At 54.0% G+C, this 21,397-nt stretch overlaps 2 protein-coding genes across 3 annotated transcripts in view; one reads left to right on the top strand and one right to left on the bottom strand.

Annotated features, from left to right (window-relative positions):
• The window catches only part of NSF (N-ethylmaleimide sensitive factor, vesicle fusing ATPase), an 80,613-nt gene extending 70,335 nt beyond the window's left edge, over positions 1 to 10,278 (top strand). Inside the window, exons 18-21 of one of the 2 annotated variants that reach the window (XM_059869620.1) lie at positions 2,455 to 2,589; positions 3,436 to 3,549; positions 8,234 to 8,289; positions 8,677 to 10,278. In XM_059869620.1, the coding sequence (XP_059725603.1) occupies positions 2,455 to 2,589; positions 3,436 to 3,549; positions 8,234 to 8,289; positions 8,677 to 8,692 (321 nt within the window). In that variant the 3' untranslated portion in view covers positions 8,693 to 10,278. The remainder of the gene's footprint in view (positions 1 to 2,454; positions 2,590 to 3,435; positions 3,550 to 8,233; positions 8,290 to 8,676) is intronic. The other variant, XM_059869619.1, reaches the window with a different exon arrangement.
• A 3,880-nt stretch (positions 10,279 to 14,158) lies between these two features.
• The window catches only part of WNT3 (Wnt family member 3), a 37,146-nt gene continuing 29,907 nt past the window's right edge, over positions 14,159 to 21,397 (bottom strand). The window contains exons 3-4 of the mRNA XM_059869621.1: positions 17,308 to 17,573; positions 14,159 to 14,638 (exon numbers count right to left, since the gene is read on the bottom strand). Of these exons, the coding sequence (XP_059725604.1) occupies positions 14,159 to 14,638; positions 17,308 to 17,573 (746 nt within the window). The remainder of the gene's footprint in view (positions 14,639 to 17,307; positions 17,574 to 21,397) is intronic.

Below are 21,397 nucleotides of genomic sequence, written 5' to 3' on the forward strand. Positions count from 1 at the left end.
CAGCAAACACCCTTTAGTTCAGTTTATCTGATGGCTGAGAATTCCTTCTTGTGCTCCCTGGTTTCTGTCATGATGAGCAGCAGTCTCTCCCTCATCCCCTCTACACCACCTATGATTTTATAAACCTCTCTGGTTTTACCAAGGATCTACTTAGAGAAGTCATTCCCTATTTCTGACCTTTCTCTGACTTCTCCAACTAAACAGAATCACAGAAACATGGAATGGATTGGGTTGGAAGGGACCTTAAAGCCTACCCAGTGCCACCCCTGCCATGGCAGGGACACCTCCCACTATCCCAGGCTGCTTCAAGCCCCTCCAGCCTGGCCTTGGGCACTGCCAGGGATCCAGGGGCAGCCCCAGCTGCTCTGGGCACCCTGTGCCAGGGCCTCACACCCTGCCAGGGAACAATTTATCCCCAATATTCCATCCAGAGCCCTGCCCTCTGGCAGTGTGAATCCATTCCCTCTTGTCCCCAGTCCCTCCCCAGCTCTCCTGGAGCCCCTTTAGGCACTGGAAGGTGCTCTGAGGTGTCCCCAGGCCCTTCCCTTCTCCACGGGAACACCCCCAGCTCAGAAACGATGGATCTGAAGTTGTGTTTGGAACATGAAGGAATTCCTGGGTTCACATGGCAGAACAGTGATCCTGTTTTGCTCTTTTCCTGTTCTAAATCTGTCCCAGGGGTCACACACAGAGTGAGACTGAGCTGCTGTTCCCACAGAATTCCCACAGGGAGCAGTGCCAGTGGTTCCCTCAGTGTCACAGGGCTTTAGAGCCCTTTCTGTGTGTGCTGCCACCTCCCACTGCCCTGCTGCCTTTGGTCCAGCTCACTCAGGGTGCCACTGCCCAGGCTGGCCAGCACTGAACTGATCCTTAGGGAAAGTTTGCTGGATGAGTCCAGAGGGTGGGCAGCTTTCCTGGGAGGAGGAATGTGTCATCTGGGCTCCAGCAGCTGGCAGGGAAAGGCTGAGAGTGACATCAGTCATGGACACCTGAAGTGCCAGCAGGTAAAACTCTCCTCCCTGTGGCATTCCTGTGCTGCCTGTGTCCTTTCCTGCTGAAACTCCAAGCTAAATTCCATTTTTATTGTAATCAGGCACAGACTTCATTAATGTATGAGGGCAGCATCCCTCAGGCAGCCTCTCTGAGGTAGTTATCCCTTGATTGATGCCTGATCAGTGTGCCAGGCACTGTACACATGCTGGGAGCTATATTTGGGGAACAGACATTGCCTGGGTGCAGCTCAGCAGGTTTTTCCCTCTTAAGTGCTCATAGTTCATGGGAAACTGTTATTAACACAGCCCATTGCCCAAGCTGTTCAGGATTTTGAGAATTCCTTACAGTTTTTAGGAGAACCACTTGTGAAGCAGATGGGTCTGGGTGTTCCAGCACTTGCAGGAGGGGTTGTTCTGTGTTTTGGAGGTCAGTCCTGGTCAGGAAGTCTGTCCTTGGCTTCCTCTGTGCCCTGGTACCTCAGCTGTGTAGCAGGGAAGCTCTTTGGGTGCCCAGGGCAGCACCCTCTAGGTGGGCACTGGACATTCCCTTCACTCCTGGAGCCTCAGCCAAACTTTGGACAGCAAAAGAGGGGGGTCCTTGGCCACCTCTAGGTGGGCACTGGACATTCCCTTCACTCCTGGAGCCTCAGCCAAACTTTGGACAGCAAAAGAGGGGGGTCCTTGGCCAGCCAGGCCCCTCCCAGCCCATGGGCTCCCTGAGCACTGGGACAGAAGAGGGACTGATGATCCTGCCTGACAATCCCAGCAGCTCCTGCTCTCAGCCAATATTGATCAGTGTCCAGACACTGCACAGGGGAATTCAAATAGCAGTGGAGAGGGCTCTGCAAGGTGAACAAACAGCAGTGCATTTGCAGCTGATGTTTTCTACAACTTGCTCTGTTATTCATAAATCCTGGTATTGCCTGGGCTGACTCTGTGCACTCTGCATTGGGAGTTGGAGCCTGCTGGAGTGGGACTGTCCTGGACAGCTGCAGGGGGAACTCAGGGACTCACAGCAGACTCTGCTCAAAAGCCTGAGCTGGAAATCCACTGGAACTGCCTGAGCAGGAGCAGGGAATTCACTGTACCCACAGATTCCTAAAGACAGGCTGTTCCCCTGAGAAGTCATTTGTAATTCAGCTTTTGGGAGTGGGAGTTTGCTCAGGCTTTTAAATTTAATGAGGATCCAGCTATTTATAATGCTGGTTCAGAAGGAGCTGTGAGTGTGGTGGGGCTTTGTGCACCACAGTTCTTGGACCCTGTTGGTGGCATTGCCCCGAGAGCTGATCCCGTCTCCTGTGGCTGCTCTTGGCCACTTCAATTACTGACAGATTTAATCCCATTAATTTTGTTGCAAGTGGGTTTTTAAATGGCCATTTATCATCTGTAGTTAGCTGAACCTTCCCCAGGCTGGTTCTCTCCAGGTTTTCCTTTCCTGACTGTGGCTGCCTTGCCTGGACAGGGCCGCAAGCTGCTGATCATCGGCACCACGAGCCGCAAGGACGTCCTGCAGGAGATGGAGATGCTGAATGCCTTCAGCACCACCATCCACGTGCCCAACATTGCCACAGGGGAGCAGCTCATGGAGGCTTTAGAGGTGAGGAGAAGGTCAAGGATGACAAAAGACTCCAAACTTGAAGGATTTTGCAGTAGCTGTGTCTGGTAACACCACCCCGCTTGTCATCATGTCATAACAGAGCAGTTCTGAGGCTTTTCAATTTGCTTTTTAATGAATTAAATTAAGGCAAAATTAGAGAACAGTAGGTCTGGGGAAGGGTTTGTGGTCTGGATTGAAACATTCCAAGGGCAGGGAAGTGGGTAATGAGTATAATTGGGACACTTAAACTGAATGTGCCCAGAGGGTGCTCTGGTGAATTGGAACAGCATCAACTGAAGGTGTTTGGTGCTGAGGAATTAGAAGTTCTTTATAAATTCCTGCCTTCAGTGCCCCCTTATTCTGTGCCCTGGTGGGAGTTGTAGTGAGTACTGAAGGCTGTTAAAATAAACTGAACAGGCAAATCTTTGGTGCCACTGGCAAACTTGTCCCAGTGGTGGTGTCACCGAAGCTTGAGTGACACAGAGACACTGAGACACTCCTGAGACACTCCTGCAGCAGCTGTGGAAACTCCCTGTGCCTTGAACCATCGTTTCCTTGACCTGGAGGTCAAGACCCTCCAGCTCCAGACCCTGATCTGGAGAAGGCCTGGAGTGCACCATAAAAGCACAGCACTAACTGTTGGATAAGGGATATTATGGAAAAAACCATGAGGGAATGAAAGAATTTTTTTTGGTGTGTTTTGCCTTATCTAAGATACACTGCACCAAATTTTCCCTTTCAGCTAGTAAATGTTTCTAGCTTCCCATTCCCTTTGTCCCCAGGTAGGCACCATTATTCCTGCTCTCAGTCTCCTGCTGTTGATTTTGTAAAATGATTTTCCCCCAGCTCCTGGGTAACTTCAAAGACAAGGAGCGCAGCACGATTGCTCAGAACGTCAAAGGGAAGCCGGTGTGGATCGGGATCAAGAAGCTGCTGATGCTGATAGAAATGTCCTTACAGGTAGGAATGGCTCTGGGGAGGAAGGACTGGGCTCCTAGAGCACTCCTGGAGGTTCCCTTCTCTGCAGAGCCCTGGTCTTGGGGGCAGCCTTTGCATTGGTTTCATTGGGAAAAGAGTTGCAGTGAGGGGAAATGTTCAGAACAAAGAAATGGCCACATCTTGGTCCACAGAGATCTTTAAATCCCTGCCTCGTGCCCATGGGCTGTTCAGAGCTGCACTTCAGACCATCTGGATATGGGAGAGGTTGGATTAACTCACCTTTCATGGAATTTCTTTTCTCCACCCAGCATGTTAAGATTGCAGATAGCAATCACATCAAGTTTTTTTTTTTTTTTTTTTTTAAAGAAGAAGGTGCCTGTGCAGGTGTATCTGCTCTTTCCCTGAAGAAGATAAATCTGTCAGACTGTTCAGCTGCTCTTCTCTTTATTTACCACTTTCAGCACTTTAAAGAAAATAATTGCAGAGGGTAGAACTATGCAGCTCTGAGCCCTCCCCCGCAGCAGCACCCATGCCTGGAGCCAGCCAGCAAGCTGATGCTCATGCTGACACGGGCTGAGGGTGCAGCCCTAATCCTCCCCTGACATCCCAGTGCTCCCCCAGCCCCCCCCTGCTCCCATCAAATGGATTTAGTGCAGCTGAGTGAGCTGTTCTCAGATCTCCCTCGCAGAGGCAGGGCAGAAGTGAAGAGACTTGTAGCTGAGAGCAGAGGAGTCGTGTACCCCTCTGTTCACTCCTCACAATTCTGTTAAAACTTGCTCAGCTCTGAGGATATGCTCTGACTGCATGTCACCTCAGGGAATAAAGTCATTTATCTAGATTAGTTTTTCCTCTTCTTCCTTGGCTTTTAATTCCATACCTAGAGGCAAGTCAGTAAAGCCATTGCTCACATGTATTAAATGGATTTAAGGGGTGCTGCCCTTCAGGGGCTGCTGGGCTCTGCTGTGCTCCCTGAGCCCTGACAATGGCTCCCTTCTTCTGACACAGGATGTGCTCTTGTGCTGCTTTCTCCTGAAGTGCTGGTTGTTTTCAAAGCTGAAGGTGGAGGTTCTGCAAGTCATGGGCAGCTCTGAGTTCTGAGGTGGCAGTGCTGACCCAGCCCTGCCCCCAGCCTGGCCCCTGTGCCCGTTCCTGGGGGCAGTTCTGGGCACCACAGTGCCATAGGGATAGAATGGAATTAGGGACTGTCCAAAGGAGGGACACGAGGGTGAGGAAGTTGGGGAGGTGAAGCCATAGGAGGAGCAGCTGAGGTCACTGGTTCAGCTGGAGCAGAGGGGACTGAGGGCAGAGCTCAGTGGGGCTGCAGCTCCTCTGAAGGGCAGCTCCAATCTCTGCTCTGGGACAGGAACAGGAGCCAGAGAATGGCTGGAGCTGGGCATGGAGAGGGTTAGGTTGGATATCAGGGAAAGGTTCTTCCCCAGAGGTGCTGGCACTGCCCAGGCCCACCAGGGCATAGTCCCAGCTCTGAGGCTGCCAGAGCTCCAGGAGAGCTTGGACACCACTCCCAGGGGTGCCCAGGGTGGGATTGTTGGGGTGTCTGGGCAATTCCAAGGGCTGGACTGGATGATCCCTGTGGGTCCCTTCCCACCTGTGACCAGTGGCACTGTTGACACAGAATCCTCACTCTGCTGAGCCTGTGCAGGCAGGCTGCTCTGGGTGTTTATTTTTTCCAGCAGACCACTGTAGTGTAGGTGAGTGCAGGACCAGCCAGGCTGGGAGGAGACAGGCAGTGCTGGGACTGTGCCTGGCACTCTGATATTTTATCAAAAATCCCTTCGCAGGATTTCTTCTCCTGGCAAGCTGGGAAGCTTCAGCTTCTCCATGTTTTGCTGCTCTGGAATGTGATTTGGAGAATTGTTTACCCAGCATGTGAATTGTTTTTAATTATTGGCCAATGACAGCTGGCTGTGTCAGACTCTCTGAGTCTGTCACAGGTTATTATTCATTCTTGTCTAACCTTCTGATGTCTCCTTTCTCTTTCTTTAGTATAGTTTTAATTGATATGATATGATATGATATGATATGATATGATATGATATATAATATAATATAATATAATATAATATAATATAATATATAATTAATATATCAGCCTTCTGAGAACTCTCAATTCTCATTTCTCACCTCGTGAGACCCTCACAACACCACAACATTGCCCTTTCTCACACACTGAACATCACCCATGAAGTGCTGCCCCTGTCCCCAGAGCCCCTGGGGTGTCCCTTTGCTGCCCGGGGAGGGTTGGCAGCAGGGTGGCTCCTGCTCTGGCTTCAGGTGGTTGTGTAACAGCAGAGGTAGCAGCATATGGCAGCTAAATATGAACCAGCTCTGTTCCAAAAGTTCTGAGGTGTTTCCATGACTCCATCTGCTGAACTGCTATAAATACAGGAGAGCAGTGCAGGCTCTGAGGGAACAGAGCTGGGATCTGAGCACTGGAACCCACAGAGAGCTGGGATCTGCCAGGCCCTGACAGGAAAGCACAGTTGCACTAGGTAAGAAATCCAGCACTGCATCTTGTTTTCACTGAGCTGTAGCACAGCTTTTCAGAAGGAGATTTCAGTCTGAAATCACTTAAGAATTCCAAGTGATGGATGAAATTTCTCAGAGCTCAGCTGATTAGATGCCAGGTGACTGAATTCTTTGTAAAAAATGTGCACATTGTGTCTTCCTGTGAATCTCGTGGTGGGTTTGGTTAAAGCAGTGAGCCCACCCTCAGCTCCTGCAGGGATCCCTGAGCTGCTCACATAACTTCCAGTGTGTTTCACACTAAAGTCACAGAGAACCAGACCCTCAATATCAAAATCCTTTCTTGGGATACCTGAACTGCTCTGGTGCCCTGGGTGAATTGTCACCTTGTTTATGAGCTGTGTAACCCCACAATTTCTTGCAGCCTGATTTCCCCCAAGCTCTGTTATTGCTGTTCTTGGTTGTGTACACTGAGTATCCTGGAATGATTCTGTGCCTTTGATCCCTGGGTCCACTCAGGGCTTGCCATGTGAATCCCCAAGTGTTTGCAGTGGCCTTGGCTGCAGACAGGGCCACCTCCAGTGCTCCTGGCTCCCACCTTGGCCTCAGGCTGCCCTGGCTGCTGCTGGGTGCTCTCTCCATGGCTGGGGGCTGGTTCCTCCTGCTTCCTCTCCCTGCCTGGGTTGTTGCTCTTGGACCTTGCTGGCAGCACTCCCAAAGCCAAGGTCTCCTCCTGAGCCTGGGTGAGTCAGGCAGTGTTCCCAAAAGCCCCTTCTGGCACCTCCAGGCTTTCCTGATTTGGTAACTTCTGCTTAGCATAACTAAAGCTTAATCAGCATAAATAAAACTTAAGCTAAGCTGCTTGTCTTCAATGTATCTTAACTTTCATGGGAGCTTTGAAAGATCACCATAGAATATTGCTTGCTTTATTTTAAACCAAACCCTGCACCTGGATGTGCTGAGGGTTTGGGGTTCATGGCAGGTTTTCAGGGGGGCTCATCACGTCTTGGTGGAGGATCTCCTTCTCTGGACTGGAGATTAACAACCTCCCTTCAGTTCTTTTGTTTCTGGAGGGTCCTGGATGTCCTGGGGATGCTGCACCATCCATGTTCTTGTCACCTCTCTGAGCTCTGTCACAGGGTCAGCCCCGTGCTGCTGTTCCAGAGAATCTTCCCCCCAGTTTGGCAGCAGCATTTCTGTTTCCCAGAGCACCAGAGGCTGTGTCCAGGAGTCCTGACCCTGCTGCCCCTGGGCTCCACTGCCTCCAGCTTCTGCTCCTTCCTGAGCAGATCAGCCTCTGGGGTTTGTGCCTGCATTTTTAATAAGCAATTTGATCAAGTTTGAGTTTTCAATTTTTCCAATTTTCAAATTGCAATTGTTTTCAGCTGCCAGCTGTCCTTCTTGTCCTTCTTTTGGACAAGGAGTGTCTCCCCAGGAGCCAGTGCAGGCTATGGACTCAGTGTCCATGGCCACCCTTGGTGTCCAGGTGGAGAGGGATGGGAGGCAGCATCTTCCATTTGGGAACAGAACACTGGCCTTGGCAAGTTTGAATTCCAGCTGGTGGCTTTAGAGCAGATTTTCTGAGGATGAAAAGAGATTTGTCTGTGTCATGTCATAGTGGGTTTTTAGCAGAACTCTCTGGCTGGACCTTTGTTATTTCCTGCTTGTGATGACTTTCCTAAGGTTTCACCTCAGCATCTGCTCTGAAGAAGCCCTTTCAGAAGGAGACAGTCCAGTGTGGTATCTACCAACAAATCCCTGTCCAGGCAGCTGTCCCCAGCCTGTGCTGGGGTGTGGGGATGTTCCAGCTGCCATTTCCCTTCACTGAGCTGCCTGAGGGGTGTGTGGGGCTGGATCTCCCTGCAGCTGAGTGGCAGCAGCAGCAGGGACAGGACTCTGCTCTGCTGATGCCACTGTCACTTGCAGGCTCAGGGTGTGCCTGGCCCCAGCTCCCTAAGGAGCTTGAGGAGTGCTGGCTCCCAGCTGATGCCTGGCACATGGGCACACAGGGACATGTGCCCCTGAGCCCCTTGGGCCCAGCTGCTGAGCAGAGCTCAGTCCATGGGGTTTGCTCTGTGGAGCTCTCAGGGATGCCTAGGGTGGGATTATGGGGGTGTCTGTGCAGGGCCAGGGGTTGGACTCCATGATCCTTGTGGGTCCTGTCCAGCTCAGGACATTCCTGATTCTTTTTGGCACTGATGGGGATCTGTTTGGTGCTTAGATGGATCCTGAGTATCGGGTGAAGAAGTTCTTGGCTCTTCTGAGAGAAGAAGGAACGTAAGTACTTTTATTTTAAAGAAGTGCTTAAATTCTCTTTTCAGAAATGAGCTGCTCTGAGGGGAACCTGCAGTGGGGTGGATCTGCTCTCCTTGTTGGCCCTTCTGTATTGTCAGAGCTGCATCTGATCAGATCTTAGAGCAATTTGGGAGGGGGGAGCTCCTCAAGGTTTGGGAAGCTGCATGCCTGAATTCTCTGCTTTTTTTAATTTACCCTTTACTTTTAAAGTATCCATGAGATATTGGGCCAAAATTTACATTTCTTTAACTAAAGTAAATCAAAAGAGGTTCTGCTTGAGTTAAAATCCAGCTGTTTATCTAAAATCTGGAATTCTGGTTTCTTGTGTCTGCTGTCTGAGAAAAGGATGTCCTTACTCTTTCCCCATAGGTGCCACAGGGAGTAGTTGAGCCCAGTGGGACAGTGGCATCTCCTAGAGAATGACTTTCTAATACATGTAGGGCAGTACCTGTGCTGGGGAAACTCACACCACTATCTATCCTGGCTACATGTGAGTGGGTTCCAGTGTGTGCTTGATGCTTTATACATGTGCATGATGCTTTCCTGATGGATTTGGCTTCTTTTGCAAGAGTCCCTACCCTAGACTGAAGGTGGACCAAGTGCAAGATCAACAGCTGGAAAAGTGACCAACCTGGAGAACAAACACTGGGATCTTTACTCTTCTGGACAAAGTGAAATGCTCCCCTGATCCCCAGAGCCCCATGTGGAACCTGCATGTGTAGTGCAATACAGTACCTTTATTCTTGTCTTTCATATCCTGATGTCACGTGGAAGTGTCTCCTGGAGCACTGTGCTTCTGTCTCTGCGTTTTGGGGTGAGCAGGGGGAATGTCCTGGGAGGTTTGGGGCTGACCCTCACTTGTGTCCAGCATTCCTGCAGTAGGAGAGAGATCCTGGCTTCTGAGAAACCTGCCAGTCTGGTGGAGGGATGCTGAAGCCCTGCTCTGTGTGATCCTGGTCAGGTGAAGGCTTTTTGTGGTGCCACCCCAGCCCTCAGTGAGCTCTGAGCCAGCCCCGTGCCTGCAGACAGAGCTCCAGCAGTGCCTGGATGCTGCACCCACTTTATTTATATATTTTGGGGCCTGGTGGGACACTGCTGGTGGCACTGGGCACTGGAAGAGGGCGGGGAAGTGTTGATCAGAGTAGAGGAAATTTCCAAATCCAGTATTTAAGGCATCAAACCTTGTTGTTAATCCAACAACAGTTTTAGCAATGCTGGTTCCAGCCTCCAGCTCTTCCTGAGTTCCTGTAGTTGGCAGCTTTGGTATCCTCCAGCCTCATTTTATCCCTTTTTCCTGCCATGTTACCAAAGGTTGAATTTTCTCCTTAGAGACAGAGAGGAAGCCAAGCTCTGCAGGTGCACGAGATGTGTGTTGCCATGTTTTTGCACTGAATCAAAGGAATGTATCAAACCTTGCTCCACGCTCCTTCCCGTGCTCCCGTGGCCTCAGGGAGATGCTGAGGCTGCTCCCCTGGGCTCCACTCCTTCCAGAAGGTTCCTGGAACATACCTCAGCATGAAATCAAAGCCATTTAGCAGATGTTGGTCAGTGTAGCTTCCTAACCTGGAGCAGACCCGCTGTAAGGGCTAGCAGTGGTGTGCAGGGGGGGTTCCCAGGGAAGGAGGGTCCCCACGTCCTTCCAGGCCCAGGTGCAGGTCCTGTTGTCCTCAGTGTGCTCACAGCAGTTGGAGTGTTCAAGGCACTCCACTCTGCTCCTCTGGCAGTGCTGTTGTGTTGTGATGCTGTTGTGAGTCCCAGTGGTGGTTCCCTCTCATTTTGTGTAGGATCTTGTGAATTTATTTGTTCCTCCCTTCCCTCTGCCAGTCCGGGTGACAGCAGCACACAGTAACTTATATTTCAGAGTAAATGATGTAAACCTTATCGTGTCTGTGTCCAGAACTATATTGATGAATAAATATCTGGTTTAATTGCACATTCAGTGGATTCAATAAAAAGCACAACTCCTTGTGATGACCTGGGTGCCATCTGTGTGTGCTGCTGGTGTGTGTGAGGAGCAGAGCTGCCCCTGGGCTGCTGCAGCCAGAGGGGTGCTCAGAGTGTGCCTGAGTGGGGGTGGATTGAATTTAGCCCAGCCTGAGCAGCTGGCACCTCTTACTGACAGGAGTTAGTGAGAGGACTCTGGTCCAGCCCATTCTGGAGCTGTGTGGGCTCTGCAGGGCTGAGGAGGCCCTGTGTGGGTCTGTGTGTGGGGGATGGGGCTATCCATGGAAATTATTCATTTCCATTATCCATGGAAGGTATCCCACTCCTGGGGAGGGCTGGAAAACCAGGCTGGGCGGCTGGGTGTGACACCTGAGCCACTCCAACCTCTGTTCCAAGATCTGAGATGTTCCCTGCAGGTGGCACAAGGGAAGGGCAGCACCTTCCCACCACCTGTGTGTTCTCCATGGCTCCACCTGGCAGAGAGGCTTTAAATCTATAATAAATACACAATATTGCTGTCAATGTAAGGGTTGGATTCTTCACCCCCTTCCTTACCCTGTTTCATCTTGAACTTTCCAGAAATGTGTCCCTGAAATGGAGTTGCTGACCAGAGGCAGATTTGAAGGTGCTGGGTTGGGTTTTGGGGGCACATTATGGGGTGGAGGGAGGTTTGGGGCAGGTGGGCAGGCAGGGAGAGCTTCACCCCCAGAGCTGTGAAGTGCAGAACCCTCCATGGGCCAGGTTCTCTGGTGAGGTAGGACATGTCAGGGGTGGTGGCACCAGCAGAGACACCTGGCCATGCAGGAGGATCCATGGGATGGCTTTGTGAGTAATCTGGGGATCAGGGCAAGAATATGAGTGATTCTGTATTTATTTTGCCCTTCAGACAGGTACATTGGAGGCCAGTGCAGTGGAAAATTGCACTTAAAAGCAATGCTGATGCCAGGGGGATGCTGCAGAAACACCCACAGAGTTACTCATGGACAGGAGAACAGGTTTTTATGTGAGAAAATGTGGACCTTGGTCTGTCCAAAGTGTTGGAAGGGGATTCAGAGACAGCCTGTGACATGGGGGGAGTGTGCAAAGTCTGGAGCCTGGCTGGACCATTGCTTAACTTGATCTTGATCAATTGCTTAATTTGATCTTGATCCATTGCTTAATTTGATCTTCTGGCTCTGCACAACTCCTGCCAGGAGGGGCAGTGAGGGGGGGTTGGGCTCTGCTCCCAGGGAACAGGGACAGGAGGAGAGGAAATGGCCTCCAGTTGTGCCAGGGGAGGTTTGGATGGGATATCAGGGAGATTTATTCATGGAAAATTGTCCAGCCCTGGCACAGCTGCCCAGGGCAGGGGTGGAGTCCCCATCCCTGGGTGTGGCACTTGGGGACAGGGGTCAGTGGTGGCCTTGGCAGTGCTGGGAATGGTTGGACTCAGTGGTCCCAAAGGGCTTTTCCAGCCCCAAGGGTTCCATGACTCTCTGCTGAATCCCAGTGGTGCACACTGTGCCCTGGCACTCCCTGAATCAAAACCTCAGCATTCAGCTGTAAAATCTCTTTTTGCCATCATTGATTCCTATAACAAATACCCCTGCCCATGCCAGGGAGTTGGAACTTAAGGTCCCTTCCAACCCAAACCACCCTGGGATTCCATGATTCCATGGCTGTCCCTGGGTCATGACCCACTGCTCTGTAGCTGTTCAGCAGGACCCTCAGAGCCAAACCACACAAGCTGGCAAATGCATATTTTTGAGTTTTAACCTTTTCTTTAATGATGTACCACAAAAAATGGAAGTTGAAATATATTTTTCTCCAAATATATATATTTATATAATATATAATCTTAGTTAACTCAAGTATATACATTGTATAATAAATAATGCTTATAAAAAGAGAAATTTTCTGAATATAAAATAAAAAAAAATCGACCTCTACAACTTTATACAAAACTTTGGATACAGCAGATTGATGGAAAAAGATCTTCCATTCAGTGCTAGAATACCTGGCTACAGTAAAATAATTACAAGGCAATAAATGTTCTATTTAATATTAAATACCTTTTCTTGATTAAAAAACAAACAGACAAAGAAGGGATTTTGTTTAAAGTAGGGTCCTGGGAGTCTTTCCATGGGATTTAATATATACTTTAAATAGATGTGTATCAGAGGACAGCCTGGCTCTGGCTGGGGGAGGCTTTTGGAGCTCTCTGGGATTGGAATTTTTGGGAGCAAAGGCTCCTCTGAAGGGGGTCAGGAGCTCTGCATGGGAGGGACCTGGGGTTCTGCTCTGCCTGAGGGCCCCCCCTGCTCCCTGCCCGGGCTCTCTCCCCTTTATTGCTCTGTGCAGCTCCAGGGACTGCTCATTCCCAGGAAAAGAGAGATTGGAGCAGCAGCCCCAGCCCCAGGGGCCACCATTCCCTGGAGTTCTCTGCCTGGGGTGGGTTTGAGCCTGGCTCTTGGTCCTGGAGCCCCCCAGGACAGAGGGAGTGTTTATTTCTTAATTTGATGGGTCAGAACTCCTGGAGGAGGTGAGCCCAGGGACAGGGGATGGCCTGGGGAGCAGGGTGGGACAAGCACTGGTTCTGCTGCATGGGATGGGCCGTGGGATGTGGGGGGCCCAAATTCCTGCTCATGGCACAGGAACTTTCTGGATGATTGCTGACAGCTCAGTAAATCCCCTGGCAGGGGAAGGCTCTGCCTGGCATTGTGCTCTGGGACCTCAACTGGCTGCAGGCAAGGCTGACGAGGAGGCTGGGACAGAGATTTCCTCTCTCCCTGGAGTCTCTCGTGTTCAGAGCTGCTGCAGCAGCTCACCTGGCAGGTAACCTGTCCCCAGGAGATCCCTGAGCTCCCTCTGGGATATGAGGTCATGTTGGGGAATGCTCAGTCGATGGGTACTGCCCTGATCCTTAAAATCCTCTCCTGGGCAGCTGCACGGGGAGGAGGTGGCTGGGACAGTGCTGTCCCCTGTAGGAGGTGGCAGCAGTGTCCTGTGCCCTGCTCCTGTCCTGGGCCAGGTGCCTGAGGGTCAGCTCTGGGCCCTGCCTTCCTGAAATCCTCCATGGGAGATGTGGGGCAGGGGGAACAGAGAGGGCAGAAGGGGAAGGAGGGACCCCTGGGCTCTGTTGGTGTGCTCAGACAGGTTTGGTTCTCCAGCATCACCTCGGAGCAGGGAGGAGGGAGCTGGGCTGGGCTGGGGGCTCCTTCCTGTCCCCACTGCATCTGCTGAAACCAGGACAGCAGCAGCTGGGGGAGCTTTCCCTGTGAACAATCCATTTCCACCTGAGCCCCCGTGCTGGTGCCTGCAGGGGCTGGACCTGTGGAGCAGGACAGAGCTGGGAGCTCAGGGCTGCTGTGGCAGCAGCTCTGCCTCGTGGGGCTGTGCCTTGCTGGGACCCAGCTGTCCCTGGTCTCTGCTGCCTGCTTGTCCATGCTCTCCCTGTCCTGTCCCTGTCCTCCCTGTCCTGTCCCTGCTCTCCCTGTCCTGTCCCTGTTCTTGTCCTGTCCCTGCTCTCCTTGTCCCATCCCTGCCTTCCCTGTCCTGTCCCTGCCCTCCTCAGGCATCCTGTCCTGTTCCTGCTTCCCCTGTCCTGTCCCTGCCTTCCCTGTTCTGTCCCTGCTCTCCCTGTCCCTGCTCTCCCTGTCCCTGCTCTCCCTGTCCCTGCTCTTGTTCTGTCCCTGCTCTCCCTGTCCCATCCCTGCCCTCCCCAGGCAGCCCATCCTGCCCGAGGCACCAGCAGTCACACCTCTCCTGGGTGAGGTGCCCAGAGCCTTCTCGGTGCCCTGGCTGGGGCCACCAGGAGTTTTGTGCCATCCTCCGGCAGTGTGAGGCCACGTGTGGGGCTGACCACGGGGCTGATTGACCCCTGGGCCCTGCTCTGGAGCCACCTCCACCACTGGAGCCCCACCTGTGCTTACTTGCAGGTGTGGACGTCGTAGACCCGCGTGCACTCCTGGCAGCTGACGTAGCAGCACCAGTGGAAGATGCAGTGACACTTCTCCTTGCGCTTCTCAGTCCGCGTGTTGTGGCCCCGCCCGCAGCACAGCAGGTCGCAGCCGTCGATGCCGTGGGAGGTGACGTTGCACGTTCTGTCCCTCGTCCCAAAGGAGCCCGTCTCCGGGTTGGGCTCACAGAAATTGGGGGAGTTCTCATAGTAGACCAGGTCCCGCTCTGTTGGCGGCTTGAAAAGCGCGTACTTGGCCCTGAGAGTTTCCACCCAGCCCCGGGACTCGCGGTGCTTCTCCACCACCATCTCCGAGGCGCTGTCGTATTTATCCTTCAGGTAGTCCCCGATGGCCCGGAAATCGGGCTGGGCCCACCAGCAGGTCTTGACCTCGCAGCTCCCCGAGAGCCCGTGGCACTTGCACTTGAGGTGCATGTGGTCCAGGATGGTCTGTGCGGGGAGAGCACAGTCAGCAGCAGGGGTGGAACAGGGGCTCTGCTCTCCATCACTGCTTGTGCCAGCTGGGCCTAAATGTCTGATCTAAGCTGTCTGGGAGGCCTCACCTTGAGTTTTGGGGGCAGCTTTGGGCCCCACAACATTAAAAAGGCATTAAACTAGAGAGCATCCAAAAGAGGCCACAAGGATGGGGAAGGGTCTGGAGGGGCCATATGAGGGCACTTGGTTTGCTCAGCTGGAGGAGAGGAGACTGAGGTTGGACCTCATTGAGGTCCTCAGCACCCCCAAGAGGAGGATGGCATCAATCCCTCAACACCCCCAAGAGGAGCAGTGGGTGGTATCAATCTCTTCACTGTCATGACCAATGACAGGACCCAAGGCAACGGCTGGAGCTGGGCCAGGGGAGATTTAGGTTGGATATCAGGGAAAGGTTCTTCCCCCAGAGGTGCTGGCACTGCCCAGGCTCCCCAGGGAATGGGCACGGCCCCGAGGCTGCCAGAGCTCCAGGAGGGTTTGGACAGTGCTGCCAGGGTGGGGTTGTTGGGGTGTCTGGGCAGGGCAGGGGCTGGATCAGTGATCCCTGTGGGTCCCTTCCAACCCAGGGTATTCTCTGGTTCTGTGATTCCGTAAGCACGGGCTGCTTGGAGATGCTGGGGGGCATTTAAGATCTCCAGAGATGTTACACTCCAAAAGCACAGCTGAGATGGGCAGCTGCTCTGATCATCCACCCCATGCAACCCAACCCAACCCAACCCAACCCAACCCACCCCAACCCAATCCAACCCAACCCAATCCAATCCAATCCAACCCAATCCAATCCAACCCACCCCAATCCACTCCAATCCAATCCAATCCAATCCAATCCAATCCAATCCAATCCAATCCAATCCAATCCAATCCAATCCAGTCCTCCCCACCCCACCCCAACCCAATCCAATCCAATCCAATCCAATCCAATCCAATCCAATCCAATCCAATCCAATCCAATCCAATCCAATCCAATCCAGTCCTCCCCACCCCACCCCAACCCAATCCAATCCAATCCAATCCAATCCAATCCAATCCAATCCAATCCAATCCAATCCAATCCAATCCAATCCAATCCAATCCAATCCACCCCACCCCAACCCAACCCAATCCAATCCAATCCAATCCAACCCAACCAATCCAATCCAACCCAACCCAACCTAATCCAGTCTATTCTAATCCAGTCTAACCTAATCCCAGTGTTTGATCCTTTTGTGGGGATCCTTCCTGTCCTATGTGTGTGGACAGTCAGAAGCTGAGGGCTGGAGATGTTTCTGAGCCCTGTGGATGGAACTGACCCCTGTCCTCTCCTTGCTAATGACCCTTCATTTATGTGAAGTCCAACAGTTTGTACTAAAACTTGTGTGAAACTGGGAATCTACAGACAGGACTCTTCACCAAAATCTCCTTTGTGTGGAGCAAAATAATCACTGATTTTGAATAAAATTACTGGAGTTTGGTGGGGGTTTTTGGTAGTGGAAGATGTCAGGCTTCTCTCCTTCCATCTCTACCTGCTGTAGTATGGAAAACCCATACCAGTGTCAGCTTCAAGTACTGTTGGAAAAGTTCCAGTGGGTTTGCCAATGACCCATGGCAGGCAGAGGCACAGGTACCTGCTGACTGCAGGAATGGAATAGGATGGGATGGGATGGGATGGAATGGAATGGAATATTCCAGTTGGATGGGGCTGTGATTGTCATCTGCTCCTAGGAATCATTGGGTGGGATGATGTTATAACAGGGAATGTGCAGCAAGGAGGCACTGGGAGGAAAATCCTCTTCATCCAGTGCTGACCTGGGGTTGGGTTTCTATGCATGGCCTTGGAAGGTGCTCAGGATGTCCCGGGAAGCTGTGGCTGCCCCACCCCTGGCAGTGTCCAAGGCCAGGTTGGATGGGGCTTGGAGCAACCTGGGATAGTGGAAGGTGTCCCTGCCCATGCCAGGGGTGTGGATGGGCTTTAAGGTCCCATCAACCCAAACCTTTCTGGAATTCTCTTTGCATTGGAATCAAGGAATATTTTAGCTCTTAACCCCACGTGTCTGTTTGGCGGGAGAGGAAATGCCATGCCCTGGAAAATAATCCTAGAAAGTCTCTGCCTGGGAATTCCTGTGGTCCCACTCCATCAGGAGGCGCTGCACTGGGCCATCCATGCAGGACTGGCCACTCAGCCTGTCCCCAGTGGCCACTCAGCCTGTCTCCTTGGCCACTCAGCCCGTCCCCCTGGCCACTCAGCTTGTTCCCAGTGGCCACTCAGCCAGTCCCCCTGGCCACTCAGCCTGTCCCCAGTGGCCACTCAGCCTGTCCCCTTGGCCACTCAGCCCGTCCCCCTGGCCACTCAGCCTGTCCCCTTGGCCACTCAGCCTGTCCCCCTGGCCACTCAGCTTGTCCCCTTGGCCACTCAGCCTGTCCTCCTGGCCACTCAGCCTATCCCCAGTGGCCACTCATCTTGTCCCCCCGGCCACTCAGCCTGTCCCCTTGGCCACTCAGCCTGTCCCCTTGGCCATTCAGCTGTCCCCCTGGCCACTCAGCCTGTCCCCAGTGGCCACTCAGCCTGTCCCCCTGGCCACTCAGCCTGTCCCCATTGGCCACTCAGCCTGTCCCCAGTGGCCACTCAGCCTGTCCCCCCGGCCACTCACCGTCCGGCCAGCCTCGTTGTTGTGCCTGTTCATGGCCGAGCGCGCGTCCGGCCGGTTCTCCCGCGCGTCCGCGAACTCCCGGGACACCAGCACACCGAAGTCGGCGTCCTCGCTGCACCCCCCCCACTTCCAGCCGTCCCCCGGGGGTCCCTTGTGGTGGGAGTCGCAGCCACAGATGGTGGAGGTGCCCTCGGCGCAGGAGCGGGTGACAGCGAAGGCCACCCCGGCCGAGGCGATGGCGTGCACGAAGGCGGATTCGCGCGTGGCTGCAAGACACAGAGCCCAGGGTCACTGCTCAGAGCAGCACTGCTGTTCTGCCACTGACATATCTCCTGGAAAATCCTCATGCCCAAGATTTTCTCCGAGGAAGCTGAGAAGCCTCAGCTTCTCCTGTGTTTTGCTGCTTTGGAATGTGGTTGGAGATTGTTTATCCAACATGGGAATTGTTTTAACCCAATGACCAATCGTGGTCCAGCTGTGTCAGGGCTCTAGAAGCTGTCATGAGTTTTCATTATCATTCTTGTTAAACCTTCTGTCTGTATCCTCTCTCTAGTCTTTAGTATAGTTTTAGTATAGCATTCTTTAATATAATATATAATATCATAAAATAATAAATTAACCTAAGAACATGGAGTCAAATTCATCATTCTCTCCCTTCGTCCTGGGGACCCTGCAAATTCAACAGCCTTCCCAGCCTCCCCCAGCAGCTCCTAAACCTCGCTGCAACGCAAGAAGTTATTTTGTTAATTTGTTAATGGAGGTTTCCTGGAGCAGGAGCTGCCAGCATTCCCCCTGGGCAGCAGGAGGTGGGGCAGGGTGTGACTCCAGCTCTGGGGGTCACACCTGCAGCATTTCCCAACACAGGGTCCAGGATTTGGTCCAGCATGGGTGCTCAGGGGTGAACAAGGTGTCAGTAGCAGCTTGAGGGGCCTCAGGGGAGAGTTACTGGAGTAATTCCTGGTCTGGGAACCCAGAGAAGGGCTCCGTGCCAGGGCTTAGAGATGGAGGAGCTCGTTGACCTGGGGGAAGGTTTCGGATGATGCAGACACACTGTGGGAGAGCAGGGCTTTGGCCTTGGCCCCCGTGGCTGCACTGACCCAGGCTCTCCCAAGCCCTGTTGGTATCTCAGGACCAACTTTCCCCCTGGGGACACTTTTGGCTCAGAGCTCTGCAGAGGTGCAGCTCCCTGGGCAGTGACACCAGGCTGCTTCAGCCCATCTGTGGATGGAGACTTCTCATTTAGAGACTTCTCTAAATCCAGAGCAGATGTTGGAGTCAATCCAGCCTTGTGCCACTGCAGGAGGGGCTGGAGGCCAGGGCTCAGGGGCTGGAGGGCTCCGACTGCCTCGTGGTCTGGTGTGATCAAATCAGGGGGACAGTCATCAGTAAATGTGGGATGAATCAGAGATTTCTGCTGAGAAAATCACCTTGGAGCCAGTCCCCTCCTTCCAGAGCAGGAGCCATGAAGGAGCCATCTCTCAGCTGTCCCCTGCATCCCTGCCCTCGTGCCCGGGGACAGCAGGCCCCTCTCCCCAGCTCAGCCTCTCTGCAGAGCTGGGTCTGGCTCCCCAAGCCAGCTTTGCCAAGCTGAGCTAATGCCAGCCTGAGCAGGCTCTCAGGGGAGGTGGCTGTGGGTGGCTGCCAGCTGTGGGAATCCCAAATGGGATCTCCAGGCAGGGCTGCTCAGTCCTGGCTGTGCTGGCAGCACCCTGCTGAGGTTTTCATCTCCTTTCAGCTCCAACTCTTCCCTCCTTGCCCTTCCCATCTCCGATGTGCCAGCAGGGATCCAGCCAGGTTCTCCTGGGGGATCTGTCACCAGCTGCTCATGCTGGCACCCCCTGGCACCGCTGGAAGGTCCCTGCCCCCAGTGAGGCGTTCCAGCCTGACCAAGGCTCTTTGGGTGGCCAGATCAGATCAGATCAGAGGAGCCAGCGAGCCCTGCTGGCCCCAGGACAGCCTGGGGACAGGGGGAGGACACGAGTCACTCTCGGGAGCGATGTGGCTCCGCTGGCCTGGGAGCTGTGGATGGGCACGGGGAGCAGGGGCACTGCGGGGCTGGGCTGGGACCGAGCCAGGCTGGGCTGGGACCGAGATGGGCTGGGCTGGGCTGGGCTGGGCTGGGCTGGGCTGGGACTGAGCTGGGCTGGGCTGGGCTGGGACTGAGCTGGGCTGGGCTGGCAGTGCCCGCCGGGCAGGGCCGCGATGGACACGGCTCCCGCAGCTGCCCCGTGTCCCCCGTTCCCCCTGTGTCCCCTGTACCCCTTGTACCCCATGTCCCTGTGTCCCCCATGTCCCCCGTGCCCCCGGTGTCCCCTGTGTCCCCCATACCCTCGATGTCCCCCACGGCCCCCGATGTCCCCCGTGCCCCCCGTGTCCCCCGATGTCCCCCGTGCCCCCCGAGTCCCCCGGTGTCCCCGTGTCCCCCGCTCGGTGCCGGCGCGGGGGGGAGCGAGCTGCCATCAAACCGCCTGGTTTGAAACTCGCCTGGGTCTGGGCGAGGAGCTGGGAGAATTTCCCAGAGACGAAAGGCGGGAGCAGCGTTCCCAGAACCAGGGGAGGGGCTGGCGAGGGAGGATTAGAGCCGCCTTGACAGTGCACCACTGCGACTGTCTCCCAGCCAGCCCCGTTACCTGCTGGGACACTCAATTTGCCATTGTTCCCTCGGTGTCACACTGTATTACCCGCATAATGCGGAATGTTTCCGCCGGCCAGCGTACCCACGGCACAGAGCACTGGCATTCCCCAGGAGCACCTCGTAGCAACGGGGCAATGTTCCCCTGTCCTGCCGTCACCCTCCAATCCCGCCAGCCCGGCTGGGAAATCCCTTTTGATGGCGCTCCCCAGCCCCCCAGAATGGCTAAAGGGCGTGTGAATGCGGCAGCGATTTGAAACGACTGCGGCGCTGCGATGGTATCGCTCGCCCTGCCTCACAGTAGGGGAGGAAGCTTAGCTCTTTCTCATCGCTATAAGCTTATTTTTCTCTCTCCCTCTCTGCTTTCCCTCCCCCTCCCTTTAAGCTGCTGAGTTTATATCAAGCCGGCCCCTGATCCCACACACCCCTGTTTAGATGCAAATGACTGCGGGTGTCATGGCTGAGAAAAGCCCTGGGTTATCGTGGTGCGGGTCTTGCCTTTTCACAGCTCGTGTCAGGGGCTTAGCCGAGCTCACCGGGACCCCCGACGGCAGCCCGGGCCCAGCTGCCTCCCCTGCACCTGCCCCGGCCCGGGGGCATCTCCCCGGAGCAGAGAGGAGCCAGGGCAGCCGGGCTGAGGGGACAGGAGCTCGGGGAGTGGGGACCACCATCCCTGGGGTCCTCCATGGGCTGCAGGGAACATCCTTCTTCACCTTCCTCCATCCTTCACCTTCCTCCATCCTTCACCTTCCTCCATCCTTCTTCACCTTCCTCCATCCTTCACCTTCCTCCATCCTTCTTCACCTTCCTCCATCCTTCATCCTGCTTCTATGGTTTGCACCACAGGCTGCAGGGGAACCTCAGATCTGCTGCCTGGAGCATCTCCTCCTCCTCCACCACTGCCCTTGGTGTCTGCATAGCTGCTCCTCTCACATGTTCTCAACCTGCTCTTCTCAGGCCACAATTACAGCAGTAACTCATTTTTCCTTCTTAAATCTGTTATCCCAGAGGCATTAGCCCAGCCCTGGCCAGTGGCACACCCACCTTGGCCCTGCTGGGCATGGAGGGAGCTTCCAGCAGCTTCTCACAGAAGCCACTCCTGATGCCCTCCTGCTACCAAAGCCTGGCCAGGCAAAATCCAGAGCCAGAGAGGAGCCAGGGCAGGAGCTCAGGGACTGGGGAAAGGTGTGAGCCTGCAAAGCTGACCTCTGGCAGGTCCAGCCCTGGCTGCCCCTGCTCCTCCTCCCCAGCCCAGCAATCACTGTCCAGCTGCCCTCACAGCCAGCCCTGTCTGTGTGCCAGAAAGGGCAAATTTAACCAGATTTTTTTGCCAGCTTTAACCAAAATCCTGGACTTCATCACTAGCCCAGAGAATGCTGATTGCTCCCCCTCCCAGCAAAGCGTGGCTGCTGGCTCAGCCCTGGTTTGGGCAGGGCTTGGCTGGAGAAGCCATTGGCT

Source organism: Haemorhous mexicanus, chromosome 28, assembly GCF_027477595.1.
Source record: "Haemorhous mexicanus isolate bHaeMex1 chromosome 28, bHaeMex1.pri, whole genome shotgun sequence".
Classification (NCBI taxonomy): domain Eukaryota; kingdom Metazoa; phylum Chordata; class Aves; order Passeriformes; family Fringillidae; genus Haemorhous; species Haemorhous mexicanus.